Source organism: Lonchura striata, chromosome 8 (assembly GCF_046129695.1).
Source record: "Lonchura striata isolate bLonStr1 chromosome 8, bLonStr1.mat, whole genome shotgun sequence".
NCBI classification, from domain to species: domain Eukaryota; kingdom Metazoa; phylum Chordata; class Aves; order Passeriformes; family Estrildidae; genus Lonchura; species Lonchura striata.
In genome coordinates this window covers 7,465,022-7,491,281 of record NC_134610.1, presented here as the reverse complement: position 1 = coordinate 7,491,281, position 26,260 = coordinate 7,465,022, and the positions used below count along the sequence as shown (strand labels likewise).

The following is a 26,260-nucleotide window of genomic DNA, read 5'->3' as shown; positions in this document are numbered from 1 at the left end:
TACATAATGTTTGAGCTGGAGGAGATAGCATGAGACAGAATTAATTTCCTTTCTTTTCAAATTACAGACAAGGTGGTTAATTTGGGGAATCTTCCCACTTAATTATTTGCAGCAAGATTTTGTCTTTTAATAGACTTACATGGCAGATGTGCTAAGTTCCTTTAGCATACCCTTCAGTTTGGCTGTACTTGGGAGTTCTTTCCTTTTCACTACAATTTTAGTTAATGACTACAGCAACATAAAGAATACACAAGGCAAGAAAGTGGTGCTTGTTTCAGAGCCTGCTGTAGCACAACAACATTAGGAATAAAGCCCTGGTTTCTGAAGTCCAAGGCTGAAAACTTACCCAAAAAACCAAAATAAAACCAGGGGAATTTTCTGCAGCCTGATGAAAGCACACAGGAGACAGAACATTATGTGAACATTAACTTCTTTTCTCACAATACTTGTTACACAAACTTCAACTCTGCCTTATAACCTACAGCCTTAGGAGAAGGTCTGCCTGCAATGCCTCTAACAGAATCACATCAGGGTAGAACCAATTTATGAGAATGAAATCAAAACACTTTCATGGTTGGAAGAGAAGGGTCTGGAATATTTGGCATATTCCCTGTTCTCTACTGACCTTCTCCGTAACATTGGGCAATGCACTGGGAATCTCATGCTAAGCCCATTAAATCAACAAAAGTCTTATCATTGACTTTTAATAGCCTTTGCATTGGGCACTCAAGTCTTTCTGTTCCCTGCTCATAAATGGAAAATGAAAATCACTCCAACGTTATAATTATTCAACCAGTGAGTCTGGGGATTCAGCTAATAAATGCAATTATCTATTCATATAAAAATATTCTCTGTGGATTGGTTTGCTGGAGCCCCTGGCCCAGCCTCATGTGGATGCTTTGAGGTTATATCAATTGTGTGCATAAAGACACTGAGACCTTTGAACACAGAATGGGATAAAGCATGGCTGTTAATTCCATGTGAGAACAGCATTTAGAGAGCACAGAACAGAAACCCTGACTATGAGGAATGAGCACAGCAGAAATACTTTTGCAATAATGTGTCATAATCTTCTATTTGTCTCAATCACAATTACGTGTTTTATTCTCTTACTGGCTCAAAAAGGAGGCATATACACAAAATTAATGAATCTCTATGTAAGATGGCGACCCCAAGTCATTCTTAAATATCATTAAACTTGGAATCTACTGCCATTTAAAGCAACTGTTAACACATGATAAAAGTGTTTTTTTTTTTTTTTTTTTTTGCAAATTGTGATGAATGTAGGAAAAAAAAAGCTTATTTACTTCTTTAAAAAAACACATTTATTGCATTAGAATATGCTTTGTAAAAGCAAAATCTGTAAAAGAAGTGTTTATGGGCTGACTAAAATGACTTGCAATATTTTCTACAGATTAAACCCACAAAGCTGCAGAAGCAATGTAAATAAATGGTCCTGGCTTCCCATTCTGCTCTCTCCCATGGAATCACAAGCGATGGATGAGCTCTAAAAATGCCAAATATCAGAGACAGTGAAGATCATCCAGCCACCCCTGGTGCTCTCTGTGCCACTGTCACCGTGCTGTGGTGCTGACCTCTGCCAGGCTTGGGGCTGGTGCCAAGAGCTTGCACTGGGCAGAATCTCCCACCTGCAGGGATCCAGGGGCTGCAAGGACAAGGACACAGCCCCAGGGCACACATCTGCCCTGCAAGGTGGCTCCCAGCACAGCAGGCTGCTGAGCAGCAATTTCCCAGCTTATTAAACACACAGAAAACTATTATCTCAAGAACTTCACTTAATGTATTTTGATCTACTGGAATTCAGTAAATTCCAACTTGCCATCAGTTCTCACTAAAAGCTTTCTTACTTGAAAGCTGTAATATATAAAGAGAGGAAAATGAGAGAGTTCACTGTGGCACCATAACCAACATCACCTTGATACAGAGGTTGGGAAACTGTGGCCTTGATCACTGCATTATTTCATCTGGCTGTATAACAAAAAAAGAAAAAAAAAAAGGAAAACTATATTTATAGTCACTTTCCATTTTGTAATAATATAATTATTTTTATTTGCACCACAGAGGTTTATGTATAAAAACCAAGTTAGGCCCCAACTAGCAAAAACTGTGGAAGAGGGGAAAAAGCACTTACACATAATAAAAAGAAAAAGGTAATAAAAAGTTAATGGAAAAATAGACTGAAGAAAGATTTGGGGTTAGAAAGTGAAATCTAAACAGACAGTTCAATGAAGGGCACCATCTGCTGCTGAGTCAGTGTGGGGATGAGGAACATACATCTTTATGTACCAATTTTCAATTACCTTGTCTGTTGCTCTTTGTTAACTCCACAAGAGTCTCCTGTGCAGTTCTGAAATAAGTGGTTTTGTACTCTGGCTCTGGCTCACTGTCAGTGCTGCTCGCCGAGTACGTGCACACCCTCAGAGCTGTGTCCTACACAAAGAAAGGTATGTCAGCAAGTCAGAAAATGCAAATACATCAAAATAATGCTGAAGAGAGTATTGGGAGTAGCACATTTTATATTCATCATGCAGTATAAACAGGTAGTTCAACTGGGAAAGTCTGCATTACCAGTCTGACTCCTCCAGGTAAGTAATCTGACATGGGGGAAATAAACCATTCTTGTCCTGCTACATCCCCTGAGACAGTCTGGCAGAAACAATCCACATTTTAACTTTTTTCCCCCCTCCTCATGTAACATTGTTTTCGATTCCACCAGTATTTTTGGATAATTTTATCCATCAAGTTCAGAAATTTATCCACCAAGTTTAGAAATTCTCAAGTATGTTTAATGCAGTCTATTTGTAACATGAAAAATTATCACACCACAAACAGTTTGCTGCAAACAGCTCTAGAGACAGTGAGGACGGCCAGTAGACAATCCACCATTTCTACACCAGGAAATCCTAAATTCATGTCTCTTGTCCTGGTACTTATATTACAGTACTGGAGAGCCCTTAGTTCCCAGGTGATTCCTTTGCCAGCTCTTTCCAGGAAGCAGTATTATCGATTTTCTTCTGGGAATAAAGAGGAACACTGACAGTTCTGGACAGCTTCTAATCATGGAAAGCCTGAAGGTTCAAACCATTCAGGAGCAGCAGCTCAGTACAATAAACCCCCCAAACCAGGCAGGGGGAAGCCAGGCCTGATGCTGCTGGGGTGATGGCATGTACAAACACCACCCAGTGCCCCTACTCTGGTGCCTCTAGTGAGATTTTAATTCTGTTTCTCTAAGAGGGGTAATATTTTCCCCATCTTTCCATCCATGCTGCAGTATTTAAGTGATACAGAAGGACATCCTTTTGTTAGGCATCTCCCACTTGTGGAGAGGGAAGCAGAGTGGAGGATACCTGCATGCAGCCAGGAATGCCCAGCATTAGAGACTGCAACTGAGTCTAGTCCCAAAACCCCACAGAAACATGTTAGAGTACACACATGTTAGGAACATACTCTAGAGTATTTTCCTGTTCAAAATACTTCCATAGCATCTCTCAAACTCTCATGCTACACAGCCATACAGACAAGGAAACCTAGTCCTGGGGAAAAAAACAATCTCATGAAAAGCAACAAACAAGATCAACTTTCTAGAAGAGAAGAATGGGGTAAAAGGTCTCCATTTCCTTTTCTATAAGTGCCTAAGAGGATTTTAATTAAAACATGTTTATAACCAGGAGGACAAAGAACCTTTAGGTGCTGTATTATTATTACTGATAAATAATGAAACAGCGAATGAAGGGTAAGGAAGTAAATGCAGCTGTCAGATTGTTAATTACTCTTCACACCGTATTAAAACACTGACCATTAAAACACTGATACCTCTACACTGGCCACAGTACTCATCTCATTTAAGAGATGCCACTACTTATCTTATACCTTTGGTTTAGTAGTTTTCTTGGGGGTCCACTCTGGAAGCACTTTTCTATTTTCTGCAGTCTCTTCAGTGTGTTCTAATGAGGCAGAGGTCACAGAGCTCGCTTCTTGTTCACTTTGCTTTGCAAGGTTAATTATTCCTGAATTAAGGGAGACATTATTTAAATTCTAGGTCTCATCAGCATCTTCATGATAGTGTGTCAATTATAATTCAGTAAAAACTGCGGGCAAATTGTGATACTTTTATTATGTCCAGTAATATTTTACTACTCAAAGGAAGAATTTACTAACTTACTGGAATAGTTCTAACTAAAGTAGCAGAATTTCATCCAAATCCTTTTCCAGTTAACAAGAGAATAGGAAGTCATGAATTTAAATACCTTCATTAGTTATAAAATATATACCCCTTCAACCAAGAAACAACATTCAGTAACTACTTCTAGGCATTGTAGGATCTCCTCTGCTATTTCATGTTCTTAGAGAACAACCTTTTAATATAAATATAATTGGAAATACCTTTCTAGCAGAAAGCCAGCTTTTTTATTTGCCATATTTGCACTATGCAAAATCAAAACATCAAAGAAGATATATGGTGCATATGAAATAAAATGATAATTGTAATTTGGATGAGAAAGTGAGGGAGAGAAGAACTGAATGAAGATAGTCTAGTAAAGAATGAGCTGACCCCATCATCTGATGTATACTACTTTTTTGTAACATCTCTTCATGACAATTTAATTAAGATACAAACCCTACAAGGTTGGTGCAGTGAATATTAGCATTAAGATCAGAACAATCTTACTGCTCCTGACTTCTTATGAAGCAATTCAATGCTTGCAGTTTCTGTTCAATTTGTTATAATGACAGTGTTTAATCATGGGCTCTACTCTATAACACACTGCTGAATTGAGGTCACACATGTGGCCATTCAAGCATGCAGCACATAATCTATAACTAAGATTTCTCTTCTGAATCCTTCTAAGCTGTACCATTAATTAACAGTACACTTATTTTAAAAATACTAAATATTGAATTATCTTTTATTAAGCTTTGATTTGAAACAAGCAAGGGAGTCTGTAATAAAGCATACAATGTGTGTTTGCACTCTATTATACCACTACAATACTGCACTGGGAACATTGTTAAATCAACTGAGTTCTAAGATGTTTAATTAGAAACCTTCTGTTATGCATCCTATGGACATATAAGAGAGGCTTCTTTCCTCCTAGGTTCAATATATGTCAGCTCATTAGCAGAACATATATTTTTGATGGCCTTAAAGTAAGCTCAAACTTGATATTTAACCTTACATGCTAATTACACAGAATCTCTCTTATAGGGTGATACAGATTTATACAAGTTAAATACAACTGCTAATGAGCAATAACTGGACTGACAAAGTGCTAATCACCATAACCCAAATCAATGACTGACATTGCATTTGGACAAGATAAAACAATACCCTTCTCCATTAAACAAATTACTTTTACTGTGCTTTCTGCTGTATCTGTTGTGCTATGAAAATTTCCCTATTGTTAATGCTAAATAATTTTTAATGCTATTAACATACATATTAGTAACTCCAGAGCCTTCCAAAAACTTATATAAAAAGGCAATGTTTGTTTATAAAAAATGCAAGGACTTCAGTGGAACTATTTACTACTACAGAGTTATTTTCTGGAGCTTTGATGGATTTCCAGTCCTTTCATACCTTTGTCAGCTCTTGTTTTATAGCTTAAACACACACGTAGCTCACAAGTGAAAGTCAGGTATTTTATGTTCATATATAGAAATGTGTTTGTATGATGCAGGAAAGTAATGAGAGCCTTGTTTGAGGTCAAAGCCATATATTCAGTGGGACAGAATTTATGCATTGAGGCCAAATGAGTCTTTAGCTCAAATCCAGTATCAAAAGCAAGTCTTTACGAATTCATCTTTTCTATGTCACAACATGGCTGTGCTTTGTACTTTGTACAGTGTGATCCTGAATATTGCTTAACATCCATATTCTTTTTCAAGTTAACTTCCAAGGCTGGCATATGTCTTTTTTTTTTTTTCTTTTCTTTTCAAGTACTGTTTCTTGAGAAAAGTCTTTAAGTACTAAACTAATTTTTCTTTCTCAGATAAGCATTTTGTATAACCAAATTCCAATATGCCTCAGGTCACAAACTTGTTAACCTTACACATTCATAAAAAGAGTATCTTCTGCTCCACATTTAACATTTCTGTTAACAATTGCCATCACTACAGGATTTCTGCTAATCAAAACAGAGGCCAAGGCAGCAAGAATGTGATTTTCAGCGAATTGACATTTCACCTGAGGAAGCTGGTTTGGGAAGGCGGCTTTGGAAAGGCCGCACGGCTCTGGCGGTCATGGCCGGCTCAGATGTTGAGTGGCTGATTACACTTTCCACGGACTCCTGGCTCCTCTTGGCTGCTGAAGGCACTTCTCGCTCGAGAGTTTTGGCTTTTACTGGAGGAGCTGAAAGAGGAACTTGCTCGGGGGCTGCAGAGATTCCCGTTCCCAGGGGTGACTCTTGCTTGGAGCCGTGTCTCCCCGTGGATCGGGTCCCGGCGTCGGGCAGGGGGAAGGTCCCGATCCCGCTGTCCAGCGTCCTCATCTGGCAGCAGGACTCTAAGGCACAGGAAATGGGATGGAGCTAAAGGTATTTAAATCAGAGAAACGATCTAGAGAGGGAAAAAGGGCTTCTTCAAGGGAAGGCAAACATTTTGCACTTCGTGAGTGTGCTGTTACCTGTCACTGGAATGCTTTTGACACCTTGTCTAACTGAATAAATAGAAATAACCTGTTGGGGTGCAGTGAGATTAAACAAGTGCCACAACATTGGCATTGCCCTGCTTTGGAACAACAGTGTGACAATGGTTAAGTGGGGCAGGTCCTGGAAATTAATTACAGAAGAAATCTTAAAATCATTTAGTTTGAAAGCCCATAGAATGTCTGGAGAGGACCAGTGTGAGGGATGGAATAGTGCAATATATTTATCCCAACATCAGCCCACACTCCACAAAGGTTTGGCCTCTCCACATCTGTGTTTTTTTTCCTATTGTTTCTCATACAAGAAGGTGTTAACCAAAATGTATCACATATTCTTACATAAAGTTAAGATTTACAGAATTTCTTAGAGGTACCCATCTCTCCGAGCATCCTGCAAATCTTGGACAGCAACAGCTCTGCCTTTACATTGTCACACATCCCAGTTTGGCTAAGTGTCCACAATGGCAGGCAGGGACACCTTTAATATTTTTTTTGGAAGCACTGTGGTCCCACACAGCCCTCCAGCTTATTCATCCTATTGGAAAGATGCTGCATGAACCATGGAACAGGAAAAGGTGCAAGTGCAGCTGTGTGCTCACTGCTATTTGAGCAACCAGCACGTACAAGCCACCCCCCTGCCCTCTCATTCCCTATCACTTTCCAGAGACTTCCTTTTTGTTTCTATGAGACTGTTCTAAGAGACTGGGATGGCAAGGTCCTTCTGAGAGCTATAAACACCAAGGAGGGAACTTCAGCACTAATGGTTGGAAAATGAGCATAATTTAGGTTAAATGTCTGGAAACATCCCTTGACAGCAAGATCTTAAGTCTGTGGCAGACAATCCCAAAGGAAGCAGAGGAATTTCCTTTGCTTTGAAAAATTTAAGGCTTCACTAGTCTAAAGATATACTGCATTGAACAATTGTACTCCAGCAGGAGATGCAGAACATGGCCCAATATATCTTCTCCATGTCTATTTTATGTTTCTGAGTATTGACTTTTTTTATGATATGTCCAATTGTTATTTAAGTCTGTTGTAGTTAGCAGTTCTCTTTCAAGTAATTTTCATTATTTTTTTCCTCTGCAGTGTCTCTAATATTCTAAAAAATTTGGAAATATTTCTCCTCTATGGGTTTTGCCTATTTGTTTTTGAACTAAGAACATTACCACAGTCATTCTTGTTAAATATCTTCATCTCAATGGGCCTTTCTTGATAACAAGCAAGAAAGTACTTACAAATAAATTAAATATGTATTTCTATTTCATGGTTCTTGAGAAAGGAGAAGCAGCCTATATGTGTTGGAGAGGCAGAGAGATACGGAGTAAAAAATCATAAAAATCAGAAATCTGAGGAGTCTCCCCTCTCTCACATGTCAGTGTGAGACCTGATTTGGAACCCATTTCCACAGGGACTCTGAAGGACCCTGTAGTGTTGTTTCCTCTCTTACTATTCTTTAAGAAATGAAAAAGCCATTCCCTCTGAATTATTACAGGGAAATTAAGTAGGATCAAAATGTGTATCAAAAAGCAAAGCTACAGCCTTGGCTAAGGGTGAAGTAGAAAGATGGAAACCTTTATCTTCTGAGGGTGTTTCTTAAAATGACATATGGATTTCTATTGCCCACTAATACCTTGTGTACATCTAGCAATGGACCATGAAAACAATGGCAGAGAAGCAAAAGAAATTAATACTGAGGGCCAGACTTCCAAAAATAGGCAGTCTCCTGCTGTTTCCAAAATAACTGGGAGAGTGATGGAGGAGTACACCAGTGGTATCATATGTAATTAAAAGGAAAATAGTTTAAATCAATTATAGTTTTCCTTCATAGAGACTTTATCCATGATAAAGGAAATACACCAGGTAGAAAACAGATTTTTAAAACATCAAATACAGCTTAATTTTTAGTTGTGAAAAACCACAAAAGGGTCTGGTTTTCAAAGTGCTCAATGCTTGGCAACTCCTGTTGTGACACTTAGAGACAGATTTTTGGAAAATTCTGTGACTCAGCTATGTTGAACAATCCTCAAAAACCTAATCCTAAATCCAGAAGAAACAACAACATTTTTTGTGGATTTTTAATTTTCATTACTGAAAGTAACTAATTTACCCCAAAATCTATATAATACAACTAAAAATGTATCTTTCAGAACAATTTGTATTTCTGAAAGAACAAATACACATTAGCTTGTGTTTTTTAAAATTTTTGTGAAGCAACTGCAAAATAAAAAGTATTTTATACATCCCAGTGACAGCTTTCAAACAGCTTCATGGCCCATCTGATTTCATCAGCTGCACTGACACTTCAAATTACTGTTATCAGCAAGAGCTGCACAAGACTACATAATGAAAATATGTAAAAGTTAAATCTCTGCTGCTGTGACAGTACCACTCAGTAGATGAAAAATGACTCCGTGAAACATTAAAGTCTGGAAAGAGTTATATATGAGCTTAATTACTTTTGCTTGAGATTTTTTCCTGGCATACCAGCCAAATTCCTTGCCTGTTTCTGATTTTTTTTTTCCTCCTCTTTCTTTGCCAGGGAAGAAAGAAGCTCAAAGAATGGTATTGGCTTTATAGTGGACACAGATAGACTCATCATCAGCCATTTCTCTGAATAATCAGACTAGAATCAAAAGCCTGAATATAACCCCTCCCCTCCCTCTTTTCATGGGGATTTGAGTCTGGACCTAAAGTCCTACTGTAGAGGAACAATTCCAAACTGAAAACAGAAACAAGGAAGAATTTCTATTTTCTGGAAGTCAAGAAACTCCTGACTGCATGGGAACCTCTTGATGATAGGGTATTATAAGAACTCATTAGAAAATTTGAGGAGAATCTTTAATGCTGAGAAGCCTCTTAACCACAGGAAAAAAAAACAACAACAAAAAACCACTGCATAGAAAGTTTTCTGAAAGTTTTCTGAACTACTTCTTGCTAATTTTCAAATTTAATATTTTCACGTGCAGGACAATCCTGCGGTTCATGCACTCCATCAGTTGAACACCATGGCAATTGGTGCAGCTGGACAGTGCTTTGCAATATTGCATCATCACTGCTGCTTCACCAACATTTTTTGGTCACCAAGGCCTCTTCAACAGAGCCAGCACCCAAATTAGAGATGGAATAAAAGGGATCTGTGAAAACTCTGCACCCCTCTGAGGGTCTGCACAAGAAGAAAGTAGGAAAGGGACATATGCTCAGGCTGGCATGTGTCAGGAATTCTAAAAATGAGATCATCACAGGGGAAAACAACTCTAGCAGCTCATTCTGTAGGGTTTTTCTTACATTTTCTTCTGAAATGCAAAAATTAAAGAGTTAGAAGTAAACATACCCCACTGATAAGAACTGACAGCTTAGAATTAATTGAAGTATTTTAGGGCATTCTCCTGAGCGTAGATAATTTTAAAATGTATCTTAAATACCAGCAACAAATAATTAAATCTAATTATTCTTCAACTTTTTTTTTTTTTTTTATTTATTCTGAAACACTTGCCACTAATATATCAGAAACACATCAACTCTGTCTCAGAAAGCATCCTTGGTACAATTCATTGGAGACTGGAAGAGAATGCCCAGGGAAGCTGAGTGCTGACCCTGCTTTTGTGTTCCTTCAGAAGTGCTGCTCTGGCTCAGCATGAGGTGAGAGGAACTCTCCCTCTGAGCTGGTCCCATGCTACTTTATGCTGTCTCAAAGCACCTTTCTCTGCTCCCTTCTTCATACAATGCATGTGAAAGAAAAATCAGTTTGGGGGGAAAATACAAAATGAAGCATAGAACAGCTACTGTGAAGGGAATTGCTTCCAGCACAAAATAAAAAATATGGGTCCAGCCCCAGTTAAGTTCTACACTGATTGTTGCAAAATAGGGTATTAGTCAAAATGAGCAGTGGAGCAAAATCCATCCCACTTTTAGATTAGGGATATGTTAGCCTTTCTGAAGTTGAACCTATGGTTGAGTCCTAGCATGTAATGAAGAGGTTTTATGAATTTTATAAAAGAGAGGAAATAAGGTGGTGACATATCTTTTAAACAAAGCTTCTGATTACACTTTTCTTCTATAATGTAAAAACATGCTTTTGCTAAGGGGGATATAATGCCACATGTTATTGCAAACAAACCTTTAACTAAATAACTGGGGAGTGTTTCATAATGTTTCCTCAGGTAAATTAAAGATTCACATTCTAGTAAAGTCTTTTTATGTTGCATCCTAAATGAGTTTCACAGATGCTTAGTCTATTCACAAATCACAAGTCCTGCTTTACACAGGGACTGTTACACTGCTGAGAAGTCTATAAAATAACTCGTGCTTATTTTGACCACCTATTTAAAACAATATGTGAGTTTTTCTATGAGTCTTGAATGATCCACAAAAACCTTCACAGAAACCAGAAGATGCAAAGTTTTGCCCACAGAGCTGAAGTAAGGCATCAATCAGCAGCTCTATTGAACAGGTATTTGTGCATACACAGCATCACTCAAAATGGTCAGGCAATTCACCTACTTCAAATTTGGCATAACGAGAGGAGACATTTCTGGATGGTGGCACAGAGGAAAGGACTTACAGGTTGGTGAGGAAATAATGATGTGTGCTACTGTGTTGTAACTGCAGCTCTGCCTCTCTACCTACTTGTGCCACGAGTGACAGAAGCTCTTGGTGCTGCTTGAGGGGATTGAGACTTCCAGAAACAGCTCAATGACCTCAGCCATTCCCCACCATGGTGTTACTTATGAAACACACTGATGGCTACCAGATGTAATTACTGCAAACAGACCCTATTTCTACTTCAGATGGCACATAAATAGTTTCAATTTGGAGGTGGCAAAGTTACAGAAGGCTTTATGTTACTTAACTTCGATGGCAAACCTATCTTAACATTAAAAATAAGCAGCAACCAAGAGGACAAATGTATTTTATGTCAGAAAGATCACATGTAGCTCTACTTACATCAGGCTTTCTAGGCATAATACTAATAGCAGAGGGACATATTTTCTTTAAAAGAAGCATCCCACCTCATGAAAAATGTGGAATCCTCCTCTGTGTTCACCACTACAGCTGGTTTGAGATATTCCTCACATAAATTTTCAAGTTTTGGCCTACAAAACTGTACATGATTGACAGAAATTTCAGCTGAAATCTTTAAGTATCCACCAGAATTCTCCACAGAAAGCAGGCATTTTCAGGAAAAAAATATCAGTCAAAAATAGCTCTGTATCAAGAACAGTTTCGCTGGGAAATTTCCAGCAAGCTGTTTTCAGAAGTACACACTCAAGCCTTGACAGGTTTTGAGAAGTAAATAACACTGAATAGGCTTTCTTCAAGGAGTACCCAGGACATTAAAAATGGAAGGACGTAGTTCCTGTCAGTAACAGAATACATGAATTCTAACAAATTATCTTTCTTTGCATTAGAAAGTTCAAGAGTTTCCACTAAGCTGTCACGGGGAACCAGATAACATCTACTGGCTTTCTTCTGGAACACAAAGGGAGTATAGTTTTTCCTAGCATTTTGAAACATGGCAAATTAAAAATTAATAGATTTTCTTTTTTTTCTTTTCAGAAGAATATTTCAAATGTTGATAGGTCCCTGCAAAATTCTTTTAAAAGTTAATAAACATCTTTAAGCTACATGTGGCATTGGCAGGAAGAAGTTAAACTACAGATGGCAAAACAGATCTCTTTATTTGCACATCCTTCTCTTCATCTGCAATGCTAAAGCAACCACAAAAAAAAAAAAGAAAATGCATTTCTGCCAAATAGATGTCAATTTAAAGTAGACTATTCCTTCTGGGTTTACACTATAATTTGATCCAGTTGATCAAAGATGAGTGTATTATTGTTTTCTAGCTAGATCTGAGGTACAGTCAGTGTGCAAAATTAAAAAACCCAAATGTTGGGGAAGAGGTTATCCAAGTTAAAACAAGTAAAGACCCAACTTTTCACAGCCCTACGCTCCCATGGGCACTGCACTGGTGGCATGGGATTATTTCCAACATATATTAAGGAAGTATAAATTGGAGAAGGACTGTGCTGTGTTATTTTCAAATGATGGAACTTCATTCATGGCTACTTGAATCTGGGATTACAATTTATGCCTATTTATAATAACAATAAACTAAATAAATACATACTTTATCAACTTGTTCAGTATTCTTTCTATTTTATTCCTAGTCACGCTTTATTTTGCAAAGCCCACAAACTTCAATATGTCATTTATCCAATAAATTGTCAGTTGTCTTCACAGTTTTCCATGACCACAATCCCATCTGAAGTGTATTTTCTGAGTTGAAACAGATAATTGCTTCCTCATTTTAATTCCAGTCCCATCTTAAAATACATTTCCACTAGTAAGTCAAGATTAACTTTAATTTAGAGAATACTAATGATCTTGTACTCCAATTTAGTAGTTATCTATAGACCTTTTTTCCAACAATTGCTTGCTACCCTCCTCCAGGCTTTTAGGTCTGTTTTCTGCATGCTTGTAATGGTGGCAAGCTATGTGGAATAGTGTTGTTAAAGAGGACAAAGTGAGCTGGAGAAGGAATTTGGATAATTTTTTAAATTTCCTACTCCACATCTGTAAGTGTCTATTAAATACAAAGGTGTATGTGCAGTTTTGCAGCTGGGGAAATCTCACAGCCAAAGGCACCTGGAATTATCTCTTTTGTATTATGCTCTTACATTTTCTTTCTAAAAATCTACTCACTGTTCTCTGGAGACAGGATATTAAGAATAGATACTATTTTAATCCTACTAGGAAAGGTATCTTGAGACTTATAATTCATTTGAAGAGCAGCTTGGAGCTCTGTGTAAAAGGTAATTAAATGAAGACTGGGTGCAGCCTGGCTGTCAATGAAGCCAGCCTAGGAATTCTTTGGGGAGCTATTCCTCTTTTCTGGTTGTATATCCCCCTTTGGCTTTACACTGCCAACAAGCCTCACAACATTGCAACTATCTTTGAGAAAGTTACAGATGAGTAAGAGCTGAGAAGAAGCAGAAGTCCTCACATCTCAAGCAAGGTGTGAATCCATGGTAAGCAACAGGTCTGCTGCCATGCAGGAATGGAGCTTTCCCAGGCTTTTTCCCTGAGCAGAGCCTTCTGTTTCCCTCAGAACCCTGAAATGTGAAGGTTGGGAGGCAGCAATTCCACAGCCTCAGGAACACCCTGGGGAGGGCTCATTTGAGGTAGGGGTGGATGCTCCCCTTCCAACAGGACAGAACATCCTAGCTCTCAGAAATCCTGCCTGCAAACAGCAAAGCCCAAGACAGGATGGTTTGTTCTCTACCCAGGTGCTAAGGCTGCCTCAGCCATGCCTTTTCCATGTCACCACAGGCCTTTATCTCTCTTGCCTTATGCCCCAGTTCTTCACATTAAAACACAGAGATAATCCCACTTCTCCATCCCTGGAGTGCTGCCATGAGGATAAATAAGGGACGTGGATGTTTGGCAGTCAGAGCATAACCAACCTGCAATCCTGCCATGAAAAATGCTTGTGCACAGATACCTCCACTCAGCTTTCCTGGAGGTTGCTCAGGAATTAACAGCGAGCTGCAAAATACTTACAAAAAGCATTAAGATTGGGGTTTTGCTGGTATTATTAGAGGCAGCTGGTTTATTTTAAGAATAATTGCATTAAACCTCAGTTAGAGAAGTGAAGAGGTGGCACTCACCACCTCAGAGACATGGGCTGCACATGGTGCCCAGGGCAGCATTTGGCTGTTCCATGTAGGGCTGCTGTGCACTGATGACTGGGCTGGAGGCATTTAAGGATAAGGGATGGAAGCACTGATTTACTTGCTGTTAAGCAACTCTCTTATAAATTGGAGTTTGGTTTCACTCACAGTGAGATGCTTTCTTTGATTTTCTACTCCCAACAGATATGACTAGGGATAGTGCTTTAAGCAAAAATGCTGTCTCTGGTAAACATGGGCCAGTTTCTAAGTGCATAGGAATCTCTGGGTTTTGCAAATGCACTAGAGAACATGCTATATTTATTCTGTAACATCACTGCTTTTTGTTTGTTAGTACAAAAAAATACTGAAATTAAAGCCACATGAATATTAAATGAAGCTTTAAATAATTTATTTTTAGTTTTGCCCTGCAGATGGCTTTACTTAAGGGTACTGCTAACAATCACTTAAAATATAGATGTACACCTGAAAAAAAAAGGATTTTATTTCTTAATTAGTATAAACTTATTAGCAGAGGGAAAGCACAAAGCTTTAAGTAACTTTGAGGTGCACTATAATCCTTCCATTCTGGTAACCAAGTTCAGCTCCTCCAAACCAGCTGACTCAATGTGGAACTAACTGCAGGCAAGCAGGAGCTGGTAAGAAACCATCATGATCTGAAGCCAGAAGAATGAAGTGAGATTTTTTTTTTTAGGAATTCTGTTTTTTTGCAAAAAATGTATGCCATGTTACGTGGTGCTACAAAAACACCATTAGGATGCCAGCTTTGAAACAACATACTGCACCTCTGCTTGTTAAAGAAAGGAAGTAAAGAAATTGTTCACTGCAAATATATTGGTTGATTTCCTTTTCCTAACGGTGAACTGTCCACACACAGAGAAACTGAGTTAATCTAGTATTAAAACATAGGCACTAATTGTGTAGGTATTATTTCTCTCTTAGAGTGATTTTTTTCTGAAGAGTCTGTTTTTCTGTGATCTCCAATGATGACTAATTGCATAATCATATGTCAACAATTCAGGTGTCAGACTGAAGACATGAATCAAAGCTCAAACTCAATTAAAAACAGCAAAAAAAAAATAGCAATAGGCATCCTATCCTCAGAGTGAGAATCTGGAAAGGCATATGCCAATACAGCTCAAGCTTAACTGATAATTGAGATAAAAATGTATTTTTCATAAAAGTTATACTAGATTTCATTGTAGAAAAGAAGCATAAAGTCCCTGTGAGCACAGATGAAACATGTTTAAAATAACACATCCTCCCTAGAAATGCTTTTCAGTTTGCTCAGTTGTACTTCATGAATTAATGGGAGATGCATGACTGAAGTTTCATACACACATCCATAGATGGCCCCTGACAGGAGCAGAAAACCATGGAAAGTAAAAAGTTTCAAACAGAAGGACTCACATTGACATAGAGAATACCTGTGTGCTGTCCTGTAAAAGGTAGGATAATCAGGCACAGTCCTGATTTGAGTGATAAATATGAATATAGATTTGGCTAGATTGTAAAGTACTGTAAATCAACATAGCAGCACCAACCTCAGATTGGCAGAATCTGGCCATCCTGTTTAATTGACATTTTAAGCCTGAATGAGACCAGCAGATTCTCAGTATCTTGAATAATAATTAGACTGTATCCTGTATATAATGCATAACGAGACACTCTTCTCATTCTAGTGATAAAATTTGGTATTTCTGGGACAGTAGATGTAATGACAAAGAAGAAAATTAACAGCAAATCACTGTGGCTAATAAGGAAGTGTTGAGCCAAAATATTAATTCTCTCCACAGAGGGAAGACAAGCTAGACAGTAGGCAGCAGCAGAGCTGTAGAAGAATTGGCAATTAGACAAATGCTATGTGTACTATCTTTAAAGTACAAAGAAATGATTTGTCTTTGCCAGACTGTGAAGAAGGTGAGCTGACATAAATTAGAAGACATTAATGGATGTTAGTTTCTTATTATTCACATTGGCAAGGTTCTCCATCATCTTCACAAAAATACAAGTATCAACTAGAAAAATGTGCAGAAAGTTTCTCTCTGTTATCATAGGCTCCTCCAGACTATCAATTCAAAATCAATCCCTGCAGCAATGCCCAAGTGCCAAACAAGTCAAGAGCACAGCACAGCTGACACCATTCATCCTGTTTCTAGAGCTCCAAACACAGAATGCCACTCCTCTCTCAGCTGTCTGTTCTGCAGTGTAGCTTGTTCACCTTCTCACCCATAAAAAACCACACACAAAAAAAGCAGGCATTTATCTTGGCTGAGTTCCACTGAGAATGTGCAGAGAAACTCAGAATGAGGAAAGGATATTTAGCCAGCTTTATGCACCAGTGTGAGTATTTGTGATAAGCAATGAGCAACAGCAGGACCACACAATATCTTCAGCAGCACGAATATTGCAGCACAGCAACATGGGACTGCTAAATGTTATGTAAAAATCTCCCAGAGAGATGGCACACTGGGCAGGGACAGATGTAGAACAATATCCTGGAAGATTTAAAAAACTTGACTGATGAGGTCCCTGAGCAGCACGTCCAACCTTAGGGGATGTTTCTACACACAGGACAGTCAGTTGTTCTTGCAGTGCCTGCTAGTGATTAAATCAGATTTCCCAGCAGCGATGACTCATTTTAGCTACTCTGGGTCAGAAAAGTAAGTAAGCAACAGCCACAGGTCATTTCAATGGTGTTGAAGGATCAGAAAATGAAGATTTTGGAGTACAAAAGGGGAAGAATAGTGCTTGATAATTGCAAGAAAACGTAAATGCTTTGGGGATACTACATGGAGGCAGCATATGGCACAAATTTAGAGAGACTGACTGAAGTATTTTGGCAAGTCAAAATACAAATGGAACTGCTTCTTATCCAGATGATCTCAGTTCTGTTTGTGCACATTCAGACGTGCCTCCTGTCTGTACAGTAACATCATGGTAGATAAAATTGTGAAAGTCTCTCACATCCTTAAGGACAGTTGTGGCATTAGAGTTTGAGGCTTTTTTGCTCTATTTTGATATTTTTTAAAATGAACAAGTTTGGATCCCAGCATTGCTAGAGGCAAACAATTTATTTTACTATTTATCAATTCATCATTGTTCTAGCAATTGGGAACTTAGCCCTTTGGATCAACAGCCAAGCTGGGAGCTGGTTAGGAATGGCAAGTGAGCAGATTTTTAAGTTGCCTGCTGTGCTGAACTCCATTTCAAGGCTCTAGCACACTTGCTAAGCAATACATCCAGCACCTACAGATCTAACACCAACCTCTCACCTTCCACATGCACACAGGACATGGGAAAACAGCTTTGGTATGATGAGCAAATAAATCCATGCATACCTGTCCCACTGCTCATATAAGGGGTTCATGAAAAATCTAATACCTTATCACAACTTGTATCAGAATGGAACATTTTGCAGATGTGAAATAGGAACAGACCCAGGCTGGAAATGGATTCAGTGACAACTGGTTTTGCTTGATGACTTCTACAGACAGCAACCTCACATCTAGAGACTTCTAGGCTTTCCACAGCTTTGCTCAGTGGTGATGGGGAAGATAAAGCAAACGATTTCCCTTTATCTGAAAATGTGTAAATTAATGATTCAGCTGCTGTATCAGTTATGATTGCTAAATGGTTCTTAACTTCCATCAATGGCCTGATGAAAGGAATTCATGCTGACAATGATAAATTGTTTTCTGAGGCATTGAGACTTCATGACAAGAGAGGATTTCTTTTAAGGTGAGAAGCTACTAAGCTGAATATTGTTCTTCATTACATGCACTGGAGGCACCCAGTGATTTGCTGAGCATTTAAGCAAATTGTGGCTTATCCCTTTGCCTCTCCATGGTGATGTGGATCACCTCCCTTTACTGAATGCACAGGCTGTAACACAATAAGTTTGCTCACCATCCCTCCTCTCTCACTTTTCCTGTTACATTTATCTCAGTAATCCATTACAGACCTCATGTAATCTGTCTCCAGGTTTTGAGGGCTCTTTAATGTAAATGTGTTTGCCCAAATACATCAGACTTAATGGACATGCTTTAGGATGATGCATGTCAAATTTAATGTATTTACCACGTTAATCAGGCTTGTTTCCTTTACATTTATTTCAATTCCCCAAGAATGAGAAAACATGAATTTAATAGCTGTTTGCTTAGTACCCCAGTAAAACACCCAATTTCAGTAGTTTACATAATGGTGGACAAAACCAAATGTTTGGTTTGGCAGAGGGGGGTGTCCAATATTTTTTTTCTCTCATTGGAAAGCTGGTACAAGCTTATTACAAGCAGAGGGACTGCTATTGTTTTCAGCAAGCTTTGGTATAAGACAGTAGATAATTTATATAACTAAGCACTTGGACTATGTACATTAAATGACACATTCAGAAATGAAATGTGAAAGATAATTTCTCAGTTCCAGTGTTTATCAGATTTAGATTTCAGAAAGAAACCAAGAGAAAAAAAAAAAAAAAAAGGCAGATGGCACTGGAGCAAGGATCTGTTGGTTAGAAATGGTTATAGGCATGGATACAGAAAGGCTCTGGATGGTAGTTTGGATTTGTGCTTGTCCACACAAGCAGTGACCACCAGTTTCAAATAATGCAGGTGAACACACATGAGAAGAAAGGTGAGAAAATGGATCTATTTGTGGGAAAAATATATATAAGAATCAGGAAGAAAAGAGGAGGCAGAAACAAATTTATCTGGAGCACTAGAAAGAATGCATACCTTCTCATAGACAAGTCTGCTCATGAAGTGGGGTTTCTTATTATCATATATATAATTTCACAGTATGGCTACTGGGTGCTGAATAAAACAATATCAGAATACAAAAGCCAAGGTTTTCCTCTTTAGGATTTGATATGTCAATACAAATAATTGTAATGCTGACATTTCAAGTCAAAACCCACCTCTATCTGCAAAGTTACATGTTCTACCTTTGCTATCAGTATGTCTGTAAAATTATTACCAAGGAGCTGGCAACCTATCTATAAAACTTGCTGTGAAGGACTTTCCTGGTTTCTACTGAAAATGGGCTTTGAGCACTTTGCTGCCTATAAAGCTTAAAGGAGTGGATTTTAAAACACAATGCAAACACATTAAAAAAATATTCAGTATACTTCCTCTTTGGAACATGAAGCATCTGAGGGATTCAATCAAATGCTCCCTAAAGAAGACAAAGCTCTAAAAAGTTTATTAAAAATAAAAAAAAATAAAATAAAAAAGTTTCCTTTTTCTGACCAGATTGCCTTTAAATTACGCTGCAAAACCCTTTTGAAAGGTTGTTCTTGGAAAGCAGAAAAAAAATGATGAGAAAACCTCAATAAAACCTGCCATAAGGCAGATGATTATCAAGAACTTCAATGGATTTGAGCGCTGGGCTACAGGCAGAGCTACAAAAGAATCCCTTGCCCTCAGTGTGTGTTTTTGTTCTGGCACAAAGCACCAAAGTCTACAGTGCACTTTTAATGTTGCTTTAATAGTGTGGAAGCCCAACCCTTTACCTAGCTAGAGACTTTTCAAAACCCTTTTAAGTCTGAAGACATTTGCTCTCTATTATCTACTAGGTTCCCATTTGACACTGGATGAATTCATTTAGAGCAACTGACCTGGACCTCTAATGAGAATTCGACAAATATTAGTTCCAAGTCCTCCTTCAAAGTTTCAAGAATTCTGGCTACATTTATCTTCATAATCTTTGCCCAGCTCTGAATTTCACTTGGAATTCTCCAAACAAACGACAGGGGTCAATGCACAGTTAGGTAATTTCTTTCCAGGAACTGTGACTCTTTCTGCTGTGGATTCTAACCCCAGCCTGCCTCAGGCATTTAACTCCCCACACAACTGCAGTAGGAAGAACCTTGTGCTTCCAGTGGAGCAGGCAGTACCAGCAACACCCAGATGGATTTTGGATTGCTACGACCAATTCTCCTGTTATCAAGTATTTGCTCCCTAGAAAACCCACAAGAAACTTCAGGTCTATTCAGATTGTTAAAATCTATTTTATTCTTACCAGTGATGTTATTTTGATGAAAAAAATCTACCTGCAATGCTGCCTCTGGTATCCAAACAGGCTTTTCTTATACAATGAATCTGACCTTTTAGCTCAATCAATGACATATTAAATATAACATTTGAAACCAGAAGCTTTCCAGTTCAATAAAACAATTCCTTCAGATGAGCTGCCCATGCTTCCATGTACTCCCTGAATTTCAGTGCTTTAGACCAGAAAGGTTTGATTCACTTATTTTGCTAAGGATGGAATGCCTGCTGGAAACCCACAATGGAAAATGAACATATTCACACATTGAAATATCTGTGACAAAAAAAAAATGAAACCCTCTTTCTTTTTACTGAAACCTGAGTGTAAATTTAAGAACAGACTTGAAACTTTCTCAGACACTTCTCATCAGCCTATTTAAGCTGAGGCTGTGTTTTGTGTGAAGCTTGAGTATAGCATTAGCAAAAAGCTTATTCCATGCTGACTTGCTCTTCTAGCAAAATTTCACCCATTTGGGGTAACAGAAATGGAAACTGGACCAGAAAAATTATTATCATGCAACTTTCAAACTGGGGTTTTATAAATCACCAGTGCTGCTGTCTGAGAAAATGGCATTCAGTCTTTCCCTTCAGCCTCAGCAGAGGTTCATATCAACACTGAAGAATGATATGACTAATTACAACTAAATTTCCTGTTCATTACAGATACATTCCCAAAAAGAAAACAGCCTGTTAATTTGTGTATACCCAAAAATACTGTTGCTGCATACCCTAGTATTCCCACATGAAGCTGTTTGCAAGAATGAATTCTTCGGTAATTAGCATTTGTTTGCTTGTGCCATGGATTTTTGATTTTTCCCTTGAAGCTGTTTATCAATGAAAATTCTGAATGCATTTTAATTAATACAATCACACTTTTCCAGGAGCAGCTGCTAATTTGAAACAGCAGTTGAAATATGAAATATTGAACTTTTTAACAAATGCTTTGTTCCTCTCAAGAAATCCAGTTATTACATTCTGTATATAAAGGTGTCATCTGTAACTGCCTTGTGAGTTTTTGGGTCATTGTGACAATGGGGAAATTCAAGACAAATAATGACACTTCTGCTCCCTCGGGGGGAAGAGGATTTTTTTTTCTTTGTAAAAATAAGGTGCCTTTTTTTATGTTTACATGGGAACAATACTGTCAGGAGCTAGACACATCATCTGTGCATTCAATAAAGGAATTTTATTTATAGGAATACTTGAAGACCATGCTGTACCTGTCTGAGCTGGGGAGTCTGTCATGACATGAAGAGGAAGTCAACCTTTCAACCTTTTCATCATGTCCTTTCCTCTTAGGTATTTTAGCATTTTCCACTTCATCCCTCTTTCAAAACACAACTACTTTACTGCAAAGGGCTTGAGGGAAGAGCTGTGAGGATGACTGGACTTCAAAGGGATGCTCAGCTCTGCCCTGGCAGCATCTCTGCTTCCTCACTGACACCTCAGCAAAGGCATCCAGCGTGTAACATATTTTAGAAGACTTTCAAAATGCCTTAAATATATTTTGAAGAACAACACAGCACAATATAATGACTGCTTCCTATGGTAATGATCATGTGTTTCTGAGATATAAGCATACGAGGAGGGAATTTGTATGGAACCAGGCATTGTTGCTTTCCTTCAACTGAGCAAATCTGAAGAGCCAGCAAAATACTTAAATTGGTTAGATCAGCAACTGACAATTACAAACCTAGCAACTGGTATTTTACACATTTTTTGATTCATACCCAGGAGTATCTCACTGTTAGAATGTGATGAACCAGAATTGTCTCACATGACACCTACCTAGAGGACTGTTATTAGTACCTTGTTTATGGGTTAGCTGGGCAGGACTGCTGTCATTTTAGTTATTTTAGTGACAGCTACAGAAACACATGGTTTTCCTGCTGCATAAAAAACATTTTCCCTGCTTAATGATAGTTTTTCTACCGTACATTCAGCTCTAAGTCTGTTTTCATAAAAATCCAGTAGAATAAATGCATTAAAATAAAGCTAAAAACCCACAGCAAACTTTGTTTTATGGGGAAACATGGGAAAATGGCCTTAAGCTGATGGAAAGTGGATTCAGGAATTAGCAAGAAATTCTTTAATGTAGGGGTGGTGAGGCCATGGGAAAACTTAGTGAGAGAAGCTGTGGCTGCATAGAGTTTCAGGAGGGAAAAAAATGAGTATCTCTCTATGAAAACTTTTGTATCAGAAAAATGCCAGAACCTCTATTAAGGAATTTTAAAAACATCTGACAACCTGCTCCATAACCACATATGTCCTATCAGAGACTTGCATTTGGTGCCTGTGGGAGGAGCAAAATATTAATACTCTCAAAACCCACCAGAACTATATATTACAGGATACAATAACAAATAAAATATCAAAATATAGCAACTAGGCTTCAGCCACAACCACCAATTACACTCATGAACAAGGATGCTCTGGAGTTTTTTAAGAAAAAAAAAATACAAACAAAAACAACTAAAACATGCAAATAGTTCTTTGTTTTTTTCTTTTCTTTTTCAGTATCTAGATTTAAAAAATTGAAACATTTCCCATGATTCAAAGTAAAAGCTTCGAGACTTTTTGGGATAGAAGCAAAGCAGTTATTTCAGTGTGAGGAAAAATAATTTTGAGCAATCTTAGGCGAGGTGTTCTCTGCTGGGCAATTTCTGGTGACAGAAAATAAGTCCTTTATGCACAGCATGAGAGGCACGAATTTCTGTTTGCAGGGCTCGTGCCCACTGACAGAATGGCCTCAGAGCCTCACACTGCACAAAGTGCTTGTTATTCAGCTGTTGTCATGGAGCCAGGCTATGGCTGAGTTCTCAGAGAGGGAAGAGTTTAGGGATCTTTCCTTCAGGTAACACAGCCAGAGTTTGTTTGTCTGAATTTGGGACTGAAAGGGCTGTGCAAGTCAATGAAGCATGCAAGCATTTTCCTCCTGCCCCCAAAAGAAATGTGTTTTGACATGATACCTCTGTTTGGACTTGGTGGGTTGGCAGGACCAGTGAAATGAGAGATTCTGGCAAGAAGAAATGGAATCAGATATTAACTTTTTAATGAAATTTTTTACTGCAGTCTCTCTCTGCAAAGGGAACTAGCTAAAGGTTAATTTTTTTTTCTTGTTCAGTCAGTTGTTTATATTTGTGACACACTGCTCTCATACAAACCTCAGACTTCTGCTTTGCCCTCCATTGCCTATTAGATATTTTTACATGTACTGAGATTAAAAATTAGTGCCAATCACGAGGCAGGATGGATGGTGCTACCCTTCCACAGCAAAGGCAACTTGATTTTCAATAACAGCTTTAAAATCTTTTGAACAGACACTTGTTTGCTGTTCCTTGTGGTTTAGTTTATCACAGCAATTATTCTGCTATTTAAATTTTATTCTGAATTTTACTAGTTCAGGGCCAGATGACAGTTATACTATGTCAGTGTAATTCACACTGAAGGTGCCATGCACAGCAGCCTTTATGTTAAGCCACTCTATGTAACCCACTGTTCTTGGAGATTGAAATGATCTTTCATAACCCAAGAACCTCCAATCCAACATTGCATTGACCCACAATTGTAATGGTGTGTACTTATCTCATGCATTTGATGAAATCTGGCTATTTAGGAGCTAAATGAAGGCTAAAGCTGACATAAGGGGGCAAACAAACAAAGTAATGAGAATGAAACATGTATTTTTCACAAGAACTGACAGCAATAAAATCCAGTGAAAAATATAATTCTGTACCTATCACATGACTCTGACATGTAGTCCTTGTCATGGTGTCCTCCTCTTCTTCTTGCAGGTTTTCTGTGACTACTTTAGCCTGTACATAGTGCAACAACAAAAGTGAAGAACATCTGTGACTCTGTTTATGTTGCTTCATGACAACTACAGAATTCTTTTCAGAAATAAATCAGAGTAAAGTTACATGGCAGCTAAGAGAGTGAAATATATAACCTGTCGTGTTCTATGAATGATATCTGACGATAAAAACTTTAATTTCATTCAAAATCACAACATGCAGCAATGAAAAATATCCTATATGATGTGGTATTCTCTTTAGTTCAGTTTGCAAACACTGAACTTTGGTGTTTTTATTTCCACCCCTGTTTAAAAGCATTTGTTAGCTAGAGAGAGAGAAAAAATTAATTTAAGAATGCAGTACACTCTAAGAACCTGTGTGTGGCAGGTATTCAAGTTTGTGTCATTCAAATCCCTCAGATATTATGGTTTTTTCCAAGGTATATCTTTGCCCTGTTCTTCTGCACTCCTATTTCCAATTGCAGAGATAACCTAGGTCCCTCCCTAGCACACAGTGAAATTTCCCTCCATCATGTGCCATCAGTGGCCACAATTCCATTTCAAAGACATATTTTTCTGCCATGCTACATAAATCAAACAGGAATAAAGACACTTCCTGGGTGATGAGAGGAGGAAAGGCAGCACCACAGAAAAAAAAAAATTGCTTTCAATATCTCAGGGATCTTACAGTTATTTGCTAATCACTCTCTGCTGTTTCAAACTGCTTAGAGCACGCTCAAAATAACAAGAGCACATTTTGTAATCTAAACCACTGGAATTTATCATCATTTCCATGACATATCTTCGATCACAGTGTAAATCCTGCTTGCTGGGTTCCACAAGTAGCCCTGTTGACCTCTTGTGAGCAGCCAAAGTATGACACCAAAAGACTTGCTCTCCAGATTTTTAAAAGTGCATTTATCACCTCTTAATCCTAGGGATTTGATGACATCTTTTCTTTCTTACAAAATGCCTCTCTTCAAGCTATGGGAAAAGGAGGAGGTGAGTGTTCATTTGGCACCCAGCTCCAGGTGGAACAGTTTCTCTCATTTGCACAGGGCATGGCCAAGTGCTGCAGTGACATTTCATAATGTTGAGATAGATCCATGGGTGTTCCCCAAACACCCAGACTGCACACACAGGGTGCCACACAAATCTCCTTTGGTGCCACGTTTCCACCTCACACAGTGAAACCTGGGGCTGTTCTAAATCACACAGGGCTGTAATAAAATCACAAAGATGAAATGAAGCTGTGCAGCACAAAACCTTAAGCTCCAGCCAAGGACATGAAAAAGTACTGGAGAACATGGAATATCCTTGGTGTAAGCTAAAGTGTTACGTATTTCTGCTGGCTGGCCTTTAGAGCAAAGTGCTTTTTTGATGAACACTAACGGGAAGTGTATCCCTCTGAAGGTGAATGCACAAGGCCACCAGTGGTGGAACACTGCTTTTTCCATAAATTCAGTGCCAGTCCAGCAATAACATTCTTTGCATGAACAGAAATCAGAGGTAATTGGTGCATATGTTATGGCATAATAGTGCCTCAAGCCTTTACCTGGCACATCATAAGAAAAGTGATTTAATCATCAAAAATTAAATAGCTTTTAAAGGAAGAGATCATGCTAGAAAATTAATGTTAGAAACTGTTCTGGCCAGGATTTAAAGCAGCAGCATTACCTGATAAGCAGTTTGGAAATACAGCAGCTTCCTCACTGATCCGTATGACTGAGTGCACTTTGCATTGTTCAGAAAAGAAAAGAAATCTTCCTGGTTTAGGGCTTTTAAAAAGATTTATGCTGTTTTCTCCAAAAGCATTAATTTTATCTTTTTATGAGGAAAAAAAATGTGCAACAGGCCATGCTAAGGCATGTGACTGTTTTCAGTCACAGCTATCTCCCAGCCCTGTGCAATCTGCTGCAAAGTAAGCAGACAGCAAACAATAACTGGAAATTATAGTAATAAGATTCATGAACTTCGAATTTAAAGACTTTACATTGTTTTTCTTTTAGAAGTTTGGAGGACAAGATGAAATACCACATATTGAGGAATTTTAAGGAATCTTTCATAA

At 38.2% G+C, this 26,260-nt stretch overlaps 1 protein-coding gene across 1 annotated transcript in view; it reads right to left on the bottom strand.

Moving 5' to 3' along the window:
- Positions 1-26,260, bottom strand: part of NCKAP5 (NCK associated protein 5) — a 220,590-nt gene that overhangs the window by 24,803 nt on the left and 169,527 nt on the right. The window contains exons 13-16 of the mRNA XM_077784917.1: positions 24,136-24,214; positions 6,206-6,523; positions 3,892-4,028; positions 2,322-2,451 (exon numbers count right to left, since the gene is read on the bottom strand). Of these exons, the coding sequence (XP_077641043.1) occupies positions 2,322-2,451; positions 3,892-4,028; positions 6,206-6,523; positions 24,136-24,214 (664 nt within the window). The remainder of the gene's footprint in view (positions 1-2,321; positions 2,452-3,891; positions 4,029-6,205; positions 6,524-24,135; positions 24,215-26,260) is intronic.